Source organism: Dromaius novaehollandiae, chromosome 3 (genome assembly GCF_036370855.1).
Source record: "Dromaius novaehollandiae isolate bDroNov1 chromosome 3, bDroNov1.hap1, whole genome shotgun sequence".
Classification (NCBI taxonomy): domain Eukaryota; kingdom Metazoa; phylum Chordata; class Aves; order Casuariiformes; family Dromaiidae; genus Dromaius; species Dromaius novaehollandiae.
The window spans coordinates 94,652,029-94,669,997 of NC_088100.1; the positions used below are offsets into that span (position 1 = coordinate 94,652,029).

General features: G+C 34.9%; 1 protein-coding gene across 1 annotated transcript in view; it reads left to right on the forward strand.

Moving 5' to 3' along the window:
* The window catches only part of DNAH8 (dynein axonemal heavy chain 8), a 167,913-nt gene that overhangs the window by 28,467 nt on the left and 121,477 nt on the right, over positions 1-17,969 (forward strand). Inside the window, exons 17-26 of the mRNA XM_064509531.1 lie at positions 891-1,010; positions 2,302-2,437; positions 3,332-3,519; positions 4,561-4,641; positions 6,829-6,945; positions 9,499-9,618; positions 10,439-10,580; positions 11,631-11,737; positions 13,000-13,106; positions 14,623-14,683. Of these exons, the coding sequence (XP_064365601.1) occupies positions 891-1,010; positions 2,302-2,437; positions 3,332-3,519; positions 4,561-4,641; positions 6,829-6,945; positions 9,499-9,618; positions 10,439-10,580; positions 11,631-11,737; positions 13,000-13,106; positions 14,623-14,683 (1,179 nt within the window). The remainder of the gene's footprint in view (positions 1-890; positions 1,011-2,301; positions 2,438-3,331; positions 3,520-4,560; positions 4,642-6,828; positions 6,946-9,498; positions 9,619-10,438; positions 10,581-11,630; positions 11,738-12,999; positions 13,107-14,622; positions 14,684-17,969) is intronic.

Here is a 17,969-nt window from a genome sequence, read left to right on the forward strand (position 1 = left end):
ATGTATTTATATATATTTTTATATATAACTATAACTATATATGTGTGTATATATATTTGTAACTATCTAATAGGTATTATTGGATTTCTTTTCATCTTTGTAAGGTTTTTTTAATAAGAAATTGTTCCCACTGCAGCATTGGTTCTGAAGTTCTGCATAAGTGATTTGTCAATGCAAATGTCGAATATAATAATTTCAGGCCAAATTTTGCTCAGCTGTAGTGCAGCCATTCAGTGAACAGAGCCTCTTTTTTTCTTTTCTCTCAGCTTGGACACAAATAAAAGCATAGGCTGTATTTGGAGAAGCCTCTACAGGCAGAAGGCTGGGAAGTTAGTAGAAAGGAGCAAACTTCAGTATTTGGTCAGACTCATAGGTCTGAAGAACAATTTTGACATTTCTGTTTGGGTGAAACCTCTCAGTTAACAACATAGCTCAGGCCCTTGCTGAGGATAGTTTCCCAGCAAAGGAGGAAAGCCCACAGCAAGACTTCTCAAAACACCTTCTTACACAGCTTTTTCCACAGTGGCTGATTCAGTTACGCAGCTTCACCATATTGGGCCTGGCCTTGAATACTGGCAGCTCAGCTTCTAGGAGGGATGGAAGGGGTTGCAGAACCTGTTGGTGTATTCGAGGTCATGTTGTATGTAAACGTAGCTAAGAAACAGCATGAGGTAATGAAGACAGGAGACAATCGTGATAGTCGTATCAACATGTATATCTCAGAAAAGTAATGTGAGGAAACAATAAATTTTTCTTTCAGCAAACTGTCTTGTAACTCCAAATTTTCAGTTTGGGAGGAGGAAAAAATTACGGAACTAGAGAAAAACAGTCTTAACATTTCAACAATTTTTTTTTAATATGTATGTTTAATTATATTGTCCTTACTGTAGCTTTACCAAATTCAGAAAGATGACCCTCCTCTTGCTCGAAACATGCCCCCTGTAGCAGGAAAGATTCTGTGGGTGAGGCAGCTTTTCAGGAGGATAAGTGAACCGATAGACTATTTTCATGTAAGTTGATGTGAGGAAAAATTGTGTGTTTTGTCAGCTAGTGAACTGTCCTTATTTAATTTATTTCTGTATATTGGCCATACTGTTTGTGTCTTTGATGCAGTCACTTCTCATATACTGGGCAACCTGTGTATTTGTATGTGAATTGTTAGTTAATAGAGATAGGTTCCATGGTAACCACAGTTTTTGGTCGAAGATGTAGTGTGTCTCTGACTTACCACTGAACTAGCACCCGAAGCTGGAAATATGCACTGAATCGTTGATACTGATGTCTTCAGATAAAATATCATCAAAAGAAGTATTTTACAATTCCAGACAATGGTGTTTTTTTCTGGTTCTGTCTATAATGGATAAGACTGGTACTTGTAAATAAGACTTACATCCTGTATTTTAAACAATTATCTACTTCTTTTATTCCTCTAACTCCACAGGATTCTCTAAGGAGAATCATGTCTCCTTACTAAGCCATTGCTAAGAGCACCTCAAGGCAAAAACATGGACTATCTGACATCCTAAAATTGTCTGGTTCGCGTATTCTGGTACCACTGAAAAAGCAAGCTTATTATAAGTACCCACACAACAGCTGCAGTATTGCAACTGAGAATCCGGTCACCAGCTTCACTGCAGATGGCCTTTTCTATACCCCCTTTACATACAGCTGAAGATTGGTACCACCCGCATGAAGTTTGACATTTATGGCACCTGGACATTTGTTGGTGTTCCAATACAATGTCCTTTATTGGAATAGTCAGAATCTTGCTGTACTAAGACCTGCTAAAGCCATAACATTTCTTGAAATGTTTGAGTGGTTTTCATATAAAGTATTCAGGGCCTCCTGTTAAATTAACCTCCCGTATGCAATGGAGGCTTTTATTTTCCTGTTTCCTTTAGATGGGAATAATGATCACCTAAATCTACTCCAAAGAAGACTGACACAAGTAGCATTACTTATTAAAAAGAAGATTTTTAAAAATAATTTTTTAGTTACTGTTTGGTCTTAAGTAGAACTGAGCATCCATTTCACTAGGAATTACAGATGTGTAACACAGCATAATAAAGTTACTGCTCTTGTATGTATTATATATTTATTATTTATTACAAAGAAGTTCTTTTACTTCATTATGATGCAAGTTTGAATCATTAATACCTGATACAGTTTTTAACTCTGTAAATATAATTCGTGATATTGTAAACTTAAATAATGTATAGTAAATAGTTAAACTGAGAGGAACCCTAATAGTATGCTTTTCTTTTGATATAGTTTTAATTTGAATGTACTGTGTTTTAATAGAAAAATTCAGGTATCTTGACAAGTCCTGAAGGTAAAGCAGTTGTTCAATCATATAACAAAATTGCGTATGTATTGGTGGAATTTGAGGTACTTTATCATAATGCATGGGTGAAGGAAATTTCACAGTTACAGTATGGTAAGTAATTAAATATGTGTTATTGATTATGTGTTAAATATGTTATTGGCTGTTATTGAATGCTAAGCTTACATAAACCAAATTGGTCAAGTCTTAAGGCTCACTTGCCCTTAAAACATTCAAATTAATCATGATCGAATAAGCAGGTCCAATAATACAAATCTCTGTCCCTGTATGGCTTTGAAACTTGGTTTTGATGAGTGAAAGAAGTTAAAGGACCCAAGTAATTCATTTTTGTATTCAAATTTTCATGTATACTATTTAATAATTCTTCCTGTTTTTTTTTTTTTTCCCCTGATAATAGCTTATACAGTTGGGATAACCTAGTCCTTCTTGAGAAAGTATTACTTTTATGCCTAGAAAAAATTGTTTGATAAGCTTTAATATTTTAAGATTAAATGAGAATGTATGTTTAAAAAAATTCTGAGTATATTCTTCACATAAATTATAGAAGTTCTGTGGCTTCAAATCTGCAAGTAAATCTATAAGAATAAGATCTTGTCATCACATAGTCAATGGAGGTTCATTAAAAATCCAGTATTCATCTTCTGAATGAACATATTCCTATAAGACACTGAGCATCTCTTGAAAGTTTGGGGTCTCCAGGTCCCTAGAAAATGAAGCTCATTTATTTTTCCTAACTTGAGTTAGAAAATTACGTCAAAAATAATGCTGGACCTGATGCTTGTTTAGATCATGAAAAGCAGGCTTATATGGTAGAAAGCTAATACTGTGGTATTCAGTTCTTTAACTGAAAACAGCATGAAGCTATTTTGAAAGATACAACACATTTTTAATCACTATACAGAAATATTAGAAATCTATGCTCCATAACAATTTATATAACAGAAACAATTGTTTATCTTAGTAATTAATGTAAAAATATCTTTACAGCATTACAAGCTACATTACTTGTGCGTCATCCTAAAACTGGGAAGTTCCTGGTTAATTTTGATCCCAAAATTCAAGAGATTGTCCGAGAGACTAAATGTATGATAAAGTTGGGTCTGGAAGTACCAGAGCAGGCAAAAAGGATAGTAAAAATAGAAAATAACCTGAAGTCAAACAAGTTATATTTAGAGGTGAGCTTAAAAATGATCACTATTACTTTTTTAAAGAAATAATTTCTGTTTTTCTCTGATTAGTCTGTGATAGGTGTCCTTTAGCAACACATTTTTTCTAGGAGTAAGAGTTATTAGGTGTTTGTAAAAGAAAAAAGAAAAAAAACTTGTCAGCCTGTGTGCATGATAAAGCTGGGGATCAGGTAGTTAAGGGGAGAGTAAATTTGTGAAATGTGCAGATAAACTTAGAGGACCACATTTGAAAAGCCTGTTGTGCCTGTTATGTGCATAAGTGATTAAATATGTAAATACAGAAATAAGTAAAAACAAATACATAAAACCCATAAATATGTTTATATATATATATGTATATGTATGCATTTTTTATATCCTATGACATGATGAATATATTCTGGTGATGAAACAATTGGAGCTATCTAAACTGTATTCAGGCTTTGAAAATCAATAAAAAGCAGTTTTATGGAGTTTTCGAGAAGCATAGCTTGGAATTCTTACATAATCTTATTTGGAAGGTTTGATGACCCACAAAAGCATCAAGATCTCTGCAATATCTGCCAGAGAAGTCAGATTTCTGATGCCTGTTGTAGTATTTGCTCTAAAATTCTAAAGCAGCTTATATCTTGGGGATGAGGCATACAAGATTTTTGAGTGGTCTCTGGCACTCTTGTGTGTGCACACTCACTCTTAGAAAGCAAAAGACAAGCCAGAAGGATACTCTAGGTTTATAGATGGGACTTTAATTGTCTGAAGCATATGACTGTCTCAATGGCCATTGTGTACAGAGAGTAGAAATGTGTGGCATGAAGCCTGCTTTCTTTCCTCCTTGATATATTAATGTGACATGATACAGTTTTACTACCTTCCAGAAGTGATTTGCATGGGTATGTGCTGCCTGTGTAAATTCCTACACTTAATACATGTTTTCAACATTATTCTTATACTACCTTCCTTGTCTTTTCTGATGATTTTTTTTTGTTTGATTCAGTAAAGAAAGTACTTAAAATATTCTTCTTGAAATTATCCTTGTCTAATAATTAACAGGGTCTTCTCCAATGTTACGAAAATTTGTGTCAAGAAACACCAACAGTTTTTGTAAACTTAATGGCACCGAAAATGAAAAAGGTTAGTATTGCTAAATGAGCTTCAATACACTTCAGAAGAAGTTCAAATACCTTCATAATAGTTTATAATTTTAAAACATTTAGAGGGATATGTATGATGTGAATTTCATGAATTTTAGTAAAGTCTTGAAGACCCAGTATAAAATTACATAAAATTTGCTCTTTGAATCCCTTATACAATGCTCAAATAATGTGTAATACACTAGAAAAATTTTAATGTCTGTGAGATGTAAACCCAGTAGAACAAGGAATATGGACTTGGTTGAAGTATTCATCTACACAGATCTCTGGCTTTCACATGTTAGTAAGTCAACGTTATTTCAGTTTAGATGTTTTCATAGGAAAGTAAGCTTTTCTTTTTGGTGAAATACTAGATGCCTTAGTCTTTGTCTTTGCTTGGGGAGAATTATTAGCCATGGGAATTACGTTTGTCACTTCAGTGATGCAGAAAAGTTATTTACTATACTAAAGGTACCATTTTATTGGAGCTGCAGAATGTCTATCCTATAAGCCATTTTTGTTTCATCAGACCCTTGCAAATGTATGTATGTAGAAATAAGTTGCTCTAATGAACTCTTCTTTTTTTTTGATTGTAAATACTAGCATCAGAAGTTTGCAGAGTTTGCATAAGTTTGTGTGACTGCATAATCAGTGCGTACCGAAATCTGAGAAAGAAAAATTTGTCCTTGCTTTTAAGAGATAAATTTTAAAAGACAAAAGGGATAAAGTAGTCACGACTTCAGTGATAACACTATAAATACGATTATGCTGTAGAGGGAATTGTACACTTCTGTATTTTAGAAGAAACAATTGGCACAAGAGAAGGATGAGTACAGTACAAACAACAGCAGTAGAAGATGATGATAAAACTAATATGACAATGGCTTTTGAAGAAGGACAAGAAGTATTCAATTTATAGGAAGGAGGGTATCATTCCAGTCATAGACAGAACACAGGGAGAAAAGCACAAATGTGAAGATGGAATGAGCATATCTAACCTATGTCTACATTGTTATCATAATTTGACAAGAACTTGTTTGGTGCCTTAAACTCTTTCTAGGCTAGCTAAGTTGGTTGTCAGTAAAGGTATCAACCTAGCACTGTATGGTTCCATGTATTCTACAAAAACACCTGAAGTATATATTAGGAAGATAGCATATCTGTATTTGCTAGTCTTTGTCTATGTGAGCCAAATTCATTGTTCTAGCTGCAGTATAGATATAGCAAAAAGAAGCAATAGCATGAAAGAAGCAGGTGAAGTCCAGGCAGTGATTTGGTAAACATCAAGAGGAAAGAATAAATGTGAAAGGTGGCTATTCAGAATTAAGTATGAGTGGAACTAGCTCAAAATTTTTCAACATTTAAAATTGTACTGGCAGTAGACTGGGAAGTCAGTGAGTTCTTGAGTTCTTGAGTGCCTGGTAAGAATTTCGGGGGATCTCTACAAGAGAGGCTGGAAAGTTTAATTTTCAAGGCCTGGTGGTAGTACAGGACCTCCTTTTCCCAAGAGCCCCATCTCCCTTGGGGGTATGGGATCTGCAATGAATGGAGAGGACCTTGATGTAGGTGATGCAGTGACAAGAAAAGGAGCTGATTTCAGCTGCATGCTGAACATCTTGGAGATGACAGAAATCCAAAAGAGACAGACCATGGGGTAACCCAGAATTTAGTAAGGAAAGTAGTAGGGAAGGGAGGGTTTTGTAAAGTATTACAGAGGCAATAACAATAAAACTTGGAAAGAATCAGGATATGACTCAAAAAGGGAGGAATGAAAAATGTCATTAGGAATTTGAAAGACAAATAATTAAACTACTGACTGTGGTTGAGATGTAGGTCAAAGTACAGATTATAAGATGTGGTAGTGAACTTTTATTTTAATTCCTGGAACTAGTAGTAACCACTAACAGATACTATCCTGAACAGGAATGGGAAGATATTTGTTGGGCATGTACACTTGACAGTTGTGGAGAGAGAATATAGTATGCATTAACACCGCACACATACACCCTGACCATAAATATTGCATAATTTTTTTCCAAGTTTTCCTTGAAAACTTGAAACTTTTCTTACAAAATGTAGACACAACTCTTTCTTTCATCAGTGATTGTAATAATAACAGTTTTTGTTTTAAATTACACTTTCACTAAGCTTATTTTTGTCTATGAAATAATCATACTTTTATGCTTAGATGGAAGCTGTGTTGAGGCAAGGACTTACCATGTTGACTTGGTCATCTTTGACACTGGACAGTTTCTTTCAAGAAGTTGACGAAGTTCTGTATATGTATAAACAGCTCCTGAAAAAGGTATACGTTTGATCACTATCTAAATGAAATGACAGTTTAGAGAAATGATTTCAAGTACACTGCTCTTCATATTACAAATTAATCTGTGCTTAGTTTGTTTTGTACCACTTGAAATACATAAATCTTTTGTTTTTTAAAGCATATTCTTTTTTGAAGAATGAAGTTCTCAATGATCCCTCTCCTATTATTGCCCTCAAATGTTTGAACTTGGCTTCTTTTCTTTCAGTAGACTATATCTGCACCTGTTGTTCTCAAATTTTGACTGTGATTGCTTTTCAGAGTCAACCTCTACTTCTCTTTTTTGTGGTTGTCCATATGCACAGTCACAGAGAAGATATCTCTATGTAAGCTGTCCAATGGAGATTTTTTTTTAGCATTAACAGTATTAATAGCAGGCATGCTGTGAGACCGTATCCTCTGTGCAATTCAAACAATAACGGAGGAGAGTGTCCTTTTCCTCCGCAGTTCTGTCTGTGCTGTCTGAGTCTTGTGCTTTTATCCTCTCTTGGAGTTTGCTGCATAATTTCTGAATTCTTTTTCTGATTCCCTTAAGATGCTTGAAGACTTGTATTGGTTCTCTTTCTTTTCACTATATAGGGCTTCAGCCTTCAGCTTGCACTTGATATTCATATTGTCTTTCTGGCTTTACTGTTGAACTGTATGGCTATGATCTCTCCTACCAGGATCATAAATTGTCTCCCCTGTGGTAGAAGATTGCTAGTAGCTGATGGGTATATCCACTTCCTTTTCTGTATGGAAGAACATAATTATGGTGAAGTGCTCTGTTTGCCATTGAAACCCCAAGCTAAAATAAGATGGGCCTTGTAAGAAAACAGCAATTCTCTGAGCCTGAATATAGCTGAAATAATCATATTTTTTGATGATACACTCTATTTTCCTTGAATTTGTAGGTTGCATATTTTCTCTGACTTTCTTTCCCTTCCTGTATCAGTACACAGAGATGTAAACTCAGTCAGACCCTTGATTACTGTGCATAGGATACTCTAAACAGGTGGGAAATGATGTAAAACAAAGACATGAATGGTATTGTGACAAACAAGAGATAGGATATCACAGATGCAGAATTTCTTAGGTAAGAAGTTAAAAATTTGACAGAAATCAGCTTTACTTGGATTCCGCCATGACCAGTCCGTTCAAACATAGTTGACTGGATGCTAATAATGCTGTAATATGGAAACAAAAACCCAGTGAAAAGACAGGCTTATCACAAGCAGGATAGGAACTGAACACTAAACCATGAAGCAAGTCACAGCAAATCCCCTTTGTCTTGCGACTGGAAACATGGTCAGCAAGATCATGAACAAAGAAGCTAATCATCCTATGTTGACATAGCTTGATCTGTTACTTTGTTTAATTTAATCTATCTGTGTATCCTATATAGCTGGAATGGTCTGGAGGCAGACTTACTATTACTGCCAGTCTACTTAAAACTGCTGTCATAACAGCAGTGCTTCTCCAGGAATCTTTCGTCACTGCCGTGAGCCCCTCTGTAGATCTACCATGGATAAAATCATGCAGCAAGAGCCCTCTTCTACTTCAGCCAATTCCTAAACTTTCAGGCCAAAAGAAAAACAAATTTAAACAGCTGCTTTTAGTTTCACGGCCACATTTGATGCGGTTCTCAGGGCATAGGTAGGAGGTAATTCTTTCCATTTTTGTCTCTGTCATCTAATCTCCAAGGCTGATAGTCTCAAAGAGCTGTCAAAAGAAGCTCAGTCAGATATTAGACCATTGCTGTCATGGTGCAGAAGTAGTCTTGGCTTGTGCCATCTCAGAATGAATTTTGAAGTATGATGCTGATAACTAGAAATCTGTGAAGAAAGAAAGAGATGGAAACCCCAACTCCTCTGAAGATTTTGCTTTCTCAAGGCTTCATATGTCTCAGTTGCCCAGCATGGAACCAGCAGCTGCTTAAGAATGACAGGATTTTGTTTTTAAAGGACTGGCTGAAATGAAACTGTGCGCAATACTGTTTTTAGAATTGTGTTATCACACTGTGCAAGATACGAATATGTATGCTCTCAGCAGTCTAGCTTTTGTTTTCTGTAACAATAATTAACATACTGTTTCCAGATTTATGTCTATTCTGCTGTTCATATTGCAGATTGTCTGCAATGGGAGATATTAACAAAGGCTAAATTTTGTGTAGGGTACTCATCTTGCTAGATTCCCTCTGTAGTTAATGGAGAGAGAGGATGATTCACAGTAAGAGCAGTCTACAGTAAATTTAGTCCTTGTAAATATCCTCTGTGTTACTATAACTCATGAGGCATTTGCTTTGCTTTCTTTTTTCTCTGCTTCTCTGATCCTAAAGTCTTTTGTGTTGGTTACCTCATTTTTTTTCTGTCCTGATGTTTCAAATGCACTTTCTAAGAGGATTTTCAACCATTAAAGGCTTTTGTATTTTCACTGCATAGAGAGAGGATTTTTATTTCTCTACAAAACACAGTATATATTTTACAGTTCTCTCAGTGATGATACATCTTGTTTTAAAGATGATGGTATGGTATTAATATGATTTTTCATTTTTAGGTTAACGATTTAAGTGAAGTGCAGATTGATTTAATATTAAAAGAAATATCAAATACTCTTTTAATTGTTTTACCAATAGATGGTCCTACTAAAGTAGAGGACATGTTGATCTGCAATGAGGTAGGTGCCACTTTATATCCTTGAGCTTGAATTCTTGAGCACATTTAGAAAACAAGCCATAGTTAATATGCATCTAGAAAATATTTATTCTCACTGGAGAAATACAGTATATATTTTTTGATTAAATATTTTACATCATTATAAAATTTATATTTTAAATATATAAAATTGTATAAATGGGTTCTTAGGTATTTGAGGTACTGAAACTGTAACATTTCATATATAATTTTTATTTGTTTAGGTGCTTTATTATTAGAAACTCTTTTGTACGAAGATATGTGGACATATGCAACCAATTTTTCCCTGAATACTTATGCAAACTTTTGTTTTTAAGAAGAACAAAAAATACTTTCCAACAAGTTTATTTGAGAACTTAACAGTTTTCTTGATTCCAGATGAAACTAGAATTTTTTTGTTTGGTTGTTTTTTTGCAAACTAAGTACAAGTAAATAAAATTGATAAGGAGAGTTGAAAGGGTTTATTTGGATAATTTCAGATTGTGTCTTCCTTTCGATTTTTCAGTGCTTTAATTCGGGCTTTAAAAATACCATTACATTTTGAAAATGAATTCTTTTTCAATTAAGGTTATACTGGTAGTATAGCAGAACATTTTATTTGTATAATTTTGAATAAAGATTTTGGGTTTGGTTTCTCATTTTTTTTTTTGAAATGTTATTTCATTGAAATGATCTCTTTCCTTCAAACAGTCTCAATCTGAACAACTGAGTTTTCAAGGAAATATTTTGGCCCTACGTGAAAAGGAACAGAAAGAAGGTTATCAGTGATATTAAGATAATTCATTAATATTTTTATTTAACAGCTTTACTCTAAAGAATGTGCTGAATTATTGAATCACAAAAGTATGCACATTGAAGATGCTGTTCAAGAACTAATATCTGTATTTGAAACAATTTATGAAATTAAATATTCTAAGAAAGCTTCAAAAAAACATGCATTGCCAGGTAGATATTTATGTCTATTTATGTAAAATTTTCTACCCTTGTTCTACAGATTTAGCTAGTATGCATCAAAATTGAATTTAGTTAATTTTCTTCAGACTTCTTTCTCCAACCACAATTTCATCTGTGTCCCATTCTCTTTTCACTTACAACTGTTAGGTTAAACCAATAGCCTATGAAATTAGGAGGTAATTCGGTATTGGTGGAAGTTCTAGAATTAAGTTATGTCCTTCTGTTTATATTTACAAGTTTTTTTGCTCTAAAGGAAGAAAGTTATGGTTCCACTTCTCTTAGCCACTTTTTATAACTCATATATTTTTTAATGAGCAAAATACAGTGTTCCTTCCTTCTTAGCTACATCAGATATTTGACACTGTCTCTCCATGTGACTTTTCTGCCGCAGTGGAATTGTCTCACAAATATCAGCGCTCCATATTCAAAGACAGCCTTTACTGTTTGGTCAGCTTAGACTGATACAGTTGACCATCAACTGCCAGGGTGCAATACTCGCAGCTGATCAGTGTGTTTTGTCCCCCATTGCTCTGGGGTGTGTTACAAAGATTTTACCATTCTGTTTGTGGTCGGAGAAAGACATTCTACTTTAAGAAAATGTGTCTTTAAACTCATTCAGCAAGGGAGCTCCTTTTCTCACATGGAATTTTCTCCTTCTGGGTTCAGTTTTCTCCAAGTGCAGAGGCGTGGTCAGGGTTAGCTGTCCAGGTAGTACAATGTGATGCAACCAGAAAAATGTGAAAAGATAAGTTTCTGGTTTTTGTTATGTTGCTTATATTGCATTCTGGCCTTTTTCCAGCTGATATACACGTCTGCCTACCTATCTTTACATGTATTTGTAGTGCATGATGTTTGTTAGCCTGAGGCTTATCAGCTGGGCTCTAAATCAGATTCCTTCATAACTGTGTGAAATAAAACCAATTAAGTGATCCAGTTGCTGCTACTAAAGTAAATAACAATAGTGTTCTGACTGTAATGGTTGGGGAAGCAGACACAATTTTCAGTTGACAAAAAATACTTTTTTAAAATTTTCAGTAAAAGAAAAACACGTGGCATTTGGAAATAATGAAGAGGAGGGAGAAAATAGTTCTGTAGCTCCTCCTGGTGATGACAGCAAGGATGATGATAAAGAAGATGACTTTAAAAAGGTATTTTGTTGCGGGAGATTAACGGACAGCACGCCAATCAATATGATTAAATGCTGACACTTTATTGAGCCCGAATAGCGTCTTTTATATGCCTTAACCGTGATCACATGAATCAAACTATACAGTGATTGGTACATGTTCATTTAGCACGCACATCTGAAGAGTATGTGATTGGATAGCATGTACTGTCCACGAGGAGGCAAAGAAACTCCCCTAACCCCGTAAGTTCCTTACTGAACATCTGGGAGTTGTTTTTCTCGTTCCAAGGACAGCTTCTCACCATATTGCATGCCCTCTAGTAACTTTACCGGTAGGTCTGCAAAACCTACTTTCACACTCTTGCTATTAGCATTAGGGCTGGATTGCTCACATGTCCGTTTTCCTCCAGATAATCCTCCACATTTTATGATAAAGGAAACTTTAAGTGTGATCAAATTGGTAAAAATGAGTATCTTGAGTTTTGGTAACTGAATATCTACATAACAAGAGGAAATCACATGGAAAACATCAAACCACGTAAAAATCATCAAACACCTTCCCCACATAGTGAGTTTTAAGATGGATTTTAGTTTTAAAAGGTATATTCCATGTTATGTTGTTGCCTTTATTAAATAAATTCTTACTATGTGAGGGAGTTGGTATGTGAAGAAGATTGGAAAGAATATTCTGCCTAGACCGTAACACAGGCCTTCACTGAGAAAGGTCATGTTTGTACTTTTTAAAGCTTCTCTTCATATTGATCAGAGAAGGGAAGTGAAAGCAGAGACCAAAGACACAGAAGCTTGTAGGCACAGATGTAATAATGCTGTCAAGCTGCATTGTTTTGTTCTAGTGGTCATTACATGCTGCTCTTCTTTCTTAATCTAGTACAGTCAGAAGTTACTGTTTTTGACTCTTATTTGAGAAAGACATATATACACCAATATTCTTGGATAATTATTGTGTCTTTTTTTTACATGGAGAGCTCAACACCTGCTTTTCTGGCTGAAGTCTCTTATACACATTCAGAACTCAGTCTTTTGTCTTTGAATAAGGCAAATAGAGTTTCTTTAGACTTTGCATTTCACCCTCTTTTCTGTGCAACTTTTACTCATTTACTTATAGCTATTTTTCCTCTTAACTTCTCCCCTTGTGTTTCTCATGTAGCTTACAGCATAAATCCTTTCAGACAAGAACTAATCTGTTTGACCAGTACCTTTTGGAATAAACTTCTGTTCCTGTCTGAACACAACAACAAGTAACATACATTTTATTTATTACAGAAATGTAAAGAGATGGTTGCCTATTTCAGCCACCAGCTGCTAGACAGTCTCCTGAAAGCCACCCGACTATCTTTGGATACTCTTAAAAAGAGAATATTTGTTTCAAAGTAAGTCGCAAATGGAAGATTCCTTCAGCAACATTGCCAAAACACAGTTATTTCTACATTAGTGTAATAATAGAAATATACATTCACTCTGAGTGCACATGTATTATTAGTCAAACAGACGCAGATACTCCTTGACTCAGGCAAAGCCTGCAAGCATTCGATTCTTGTTGCAGTGATGCCTTGGGCTCACACTTTTCTTTTATGAATCACATCTTTATTTTATTAGTTCCATGCACTTCCTTTTGCACATAAAATGAAGTTTCTTTTCACTTTTTTTTTTCCTCCGCCTGCACACTTTTTTGTTTGTTCCCATTTGTTTCCTGTGGTATTGCTTTTAGGATGTTATTAGTATAGTTACTACAGTATATTTGTCCCACACTTACGACCAGAACTTGCATGACCATTCTAGGTCATATATGGTAGCTTGCCCATATGTACATCTTATTTTAGATTATCTCTGCAAACATGGCTATGTGCTCAGAGTTATTTCTCGTGTGTTGAAGATCATCCATACGCTCATTATGAATTCTATATGATTATGACAAGATCTATATAGTTGTACAATTTTATCATTCTCCTATATTCAGAATGATTTCTCTGGAGAAATCCTACTGGACTAGGAGTTTACTTCTGAGATGGATTTGCTTTGGTATAATATATTGTATACTGAAGAGCTAGCCTACTTATAATTCTAGCAAGATAATTTATTATAAGCAGGTAAAATTGACTGTTTTTGTCATTATGATTGTTGAAGCTTGAGGGTTTTTTTTTTTTCCTTTTTCTGAAGATATCCTCCAGAGAAAAGACATTGAAATCATGATCTTGTTGGCATCAGTAGGAATTCTTTTGGCTCCGTCCCTCTGTAATGATGAGAGAGTTATTTCAACTTTGTTTTTGGCTAGGACATCATATTGTTGAAGTCTCCCTTACTTGGTCACCATGTCATAGCATTTAAAAACTGTCCTTTGCACTTTTTTTTGTTTTGTTTTTAAATGGGTTTAGATCACACATTTATCATTTTGTACTAGCTTGTTACCTTGAAACTTCTGCTATTTTGTTGAATATTTATCTAAAAATGTACTGCAATAACTTTTACCCTTGAATAGGTTTTTGTGTGAAATGGTCAGTAGAACCTTCTCCTTCTTATGCCCTTCTCCAAACACTGACAGACTTCCATTGTTCTTAAGTTGAGAGGTTAAAATCAGAATCAGAATGTGTTCTAGATTAAAAAAAAAATCTGAAAGTAGTAGCTAGATCCAGAGTAACCTTTGTTTGAATGATGGCAATCTGTCTATTACCACTTGAAACTCTTTAAATATCATGCTTCTGGAAGTTTTGTCAGGTAGCTGATACCTTGATGTGAAATTCTCCATGAGGGTTTCTTCAGAAAAAGAACCTGAAAATGATATTTGTAAGATAATTTTAAGGGGTTTCATGGTGAAGTAGTCATGACATATTTCAAAATTGTTTTCAGCAGAAGTACATATGGGCGAACAAGTTTTTTTGTTCGTGCAAGCAAATCTGAAGAGATTGTTTCTTTCCTAAAAGCTGAAGTACACTTGGCTATTCCTAATGTGGTAAGTGATATGCTGTTATAGAAATAAGGTAAAATATACTGTATGGCAGTTATCTCTGCATTTCCATAAGCACACTTGAACCACCATCCATTCAGACGGAGGACACTTACTCAGGGCCTTTCAGTGTGCTGACAATACTGGTGCTCACAGTCTCAATGTCTTACTGGAACTTGCAGAACCTGGTGGTTTCTTTTTCTTGTGTGTTTCAGCAATTATATTGCAAACTGGTCATCTGTGGTCTTTGCAGAATGATTATAGTTTTCCTTCATCTTTAGTGTTTGAATTGTTAGGAATAGATTTTTTTCTTTTTTTCTTTTTTTCTTTTTTTTATTTTAGCCATCTTGTTCCTTGTCTGATTTAAATTCTTTGTGTAATAAAAATCATGAACAGTATTTTTTGCTAAGCTTGGCTGTAGTCATATCAATAGGAAATAAGAGGAACAGAAGGAGGAAAACTGAACGAAAGGTGAGAAGATTCAAAAGGAAGAGATGAGCTATGGATTTCTGTGTGCAAAGAACAAAAAGGCAGCCTGATTGCAAAGAGCTAATAGATGCATTTGTTTTCTTTTTGTAGAATAAGATAATTTTGTGTCAGTAATTTGTGTATTTTTTTTAGTTTATATATAAAGTAACTTAATAATAATCAGTTGCCTTATAATGATTAAAAATTTTATATTCATGAAAAGATAAAGAAAGGGTCTGTTCTATAGTGATATTCATTTCACATTGAACTTGTATTCATATTGGCATTCTGTTGTACATTCACACCGTGTACATATCTGGTGTTCAAGGTCTGTGAAGGTGTTAAATTTTTATGTTGTCGGTATTCATACAAGCATAATGCACCTATCTCTGTCCTCTGCACATGGAGTTCATGCAGCTATAGTAAGGGAAGTGTACATGCCTTTTTTTCAAGTCCTCCGAATTGTTTAGTTGATCCAAAGCAGCCATTGTGTGCTGTGGATAGAACTATATCATTAGTTTTTGAAATGCATCAGCATTTCGTTGCTGCTGGTGACTTCTTTTTAATGTATCTGAGCTCTAGTACTTTCATCTTGGGTTTTAGCCCTTGGATGGATATTATTAAACATTCGTTTTCCTTCTTTCCACCTGATTGCATTATATTTCACTTACAGTGTATAACCTTTATCTTCCTAACTGGTTTCAGAACCCTTATGTTTGGTGGCAGAAGAATCTCTTCTTCCAATGGACGCGGTTATTGCTGTTGTCACTTCAGCTTGAAATATCACTCAGAAATGTATTTTATTGCTTACAGGAACAATTAGCACTGTCTCTAGAAATGATCTATAGATCAGTGATTTCCATGGTCAGTATAGCTAAAGGAAGGTATTGCAGCCAAAGTGTGTCATCACAGAATTTGCTCCCAAACTTCTTAATTAAAAAAAGGACAAAAAAAATCTGATAAAAAACTTTCTTGGTTTCCTTGACTGATTCCCATGTTTTGCTGTCTTCATACCAAACCTACCCTGGTAGATCTAGGACATCCTGCTATAGTAGCAAGTGGAGAGTCTATTAGAGCTTATGTTCCAGGACCAGGTGCCTGTGGCAGTAACTCTTATTTCTATCTGGAGGTGTCAACAGACTAGTAGACCTAATGATGAAACAAGTAGTTAACAGAATATGAAATCAGCTAAAATGAGTTTGCAACATTGTTTTTTCCCTTCAGCATAGACTGTACATAGATATGCATGTTTGGTTTGGTGGATTTTTAAATTATTTCAGATCTGGCAATAGATTTTTTTTTTTTAATTGCCTCCATATCAATGCATTATAATATTGCTGTATCAATAAGTAATTGATTTTGCTTGCGTTGATGGCTGGCATTATCCTCTGAATTCTGACATCCCAAGACTTCTCTGATTGCAAAGGCATAGCTAAGGGAGAAAATTAATTTTCTGATGTTATAGGAGTCCTTTAATTACTTGTGAGGAAATCGGTGAGATATTGTCAGATGTAAGTTTTATGAGATGTAAATTATTTAATTAATATCTTCCTTAATTTAAATGTTAAGATTTAAATAATTTTTTTACAATTTGACCTGTTTAATAATTCTACTAATGATTTTCATACTTCTGGCATTTTGCTGTTAGCCCTGGTACAGTAATACAGATCTACCTGATAATAATTTTCTGCACATTCAATGTGGTAAGCATTCTTACTGCTAACTTACTTAAATAAATACTTGATTTTTTACTTTTTTCCCTTTGTTATTTAAGTAATTCCTAAAGAAAAATATAAGCTAGAATGTCCTGCTTCTCTCAGCACTGCTAGGTCATTTGTCATGTCCATTATTCTAAAACACACTCCTGTTCACATGCCTCTCTTCCTACAGATGTGCAATTCACATTTGAGAGTATGTTTAAGGATAAGGTCTTATTAGCTCATGCACAAATGGTACACTCCATTCTCCTTAAAATTCCTGAGCAGCAGGGAGTGTTACTGGACACTGGATTATTAGGAAAAGTTCCTGTTCATCTCAGAAGAAATGAGCTTTGCAGCTATTATCTTCATTCCAAAGGGAGGAGACCCTGGGGACCTATTCACCCCTTTAGGTGTGTGAATGTTTATATTCAAAAGCTCAGTTTCAGAATAGGGAGACTCACGTATAATTCTTGATCTCTGAGAACACTATTTCTGTGTCTCGATCGTGTCTTCACATCATACATGTGTGCACTGCACTAAGGTTAAGACTCGTTGCCATTTCAGAACCTTTTGACCTTTTCACAGCATCAAAGGCGTTTACAAAAATTTGGTCTCTGATAATCAGTTATTGTCAGGGGAAAAAAAAAGTTGTATTCTTATTTGGACAATTCAGCCAGCAAGGATGGATTGCTTCAGGGTGACAGAGTTAGCCTCTCTTTAAATGTTTAAGTCTTAAGGTGAATATACAGAAATAGTATTTTCTTCTCATATAGTGCTGGGAATTCATAGGAGCAATACTGCTTCTAGTGGTCAGAGCTCTTCTAATACAAGACAGATTTTGGGCTTGAGTCAGTTTCACAGTCTATTTAGGTAGTTACACCATGAGATCAGTAAGATTTTGGTGAATTCTCTTAAGCTGTATGGCCACATGCATTTATGTGACACTATATATGAGACTGCATGTTTACTGATGTGCCCCCTTCCCCCACCTTATCCTACATAGAATTATTTTCAAACAAGGACAGGACAAAGCCACATTTAATGTTATTGGCCCCAGTATAGTTCAAAGAGGTTCGGGCTCCAGACTTTCTGGCTATATGCGTACTACTAAATAAAATGTGATA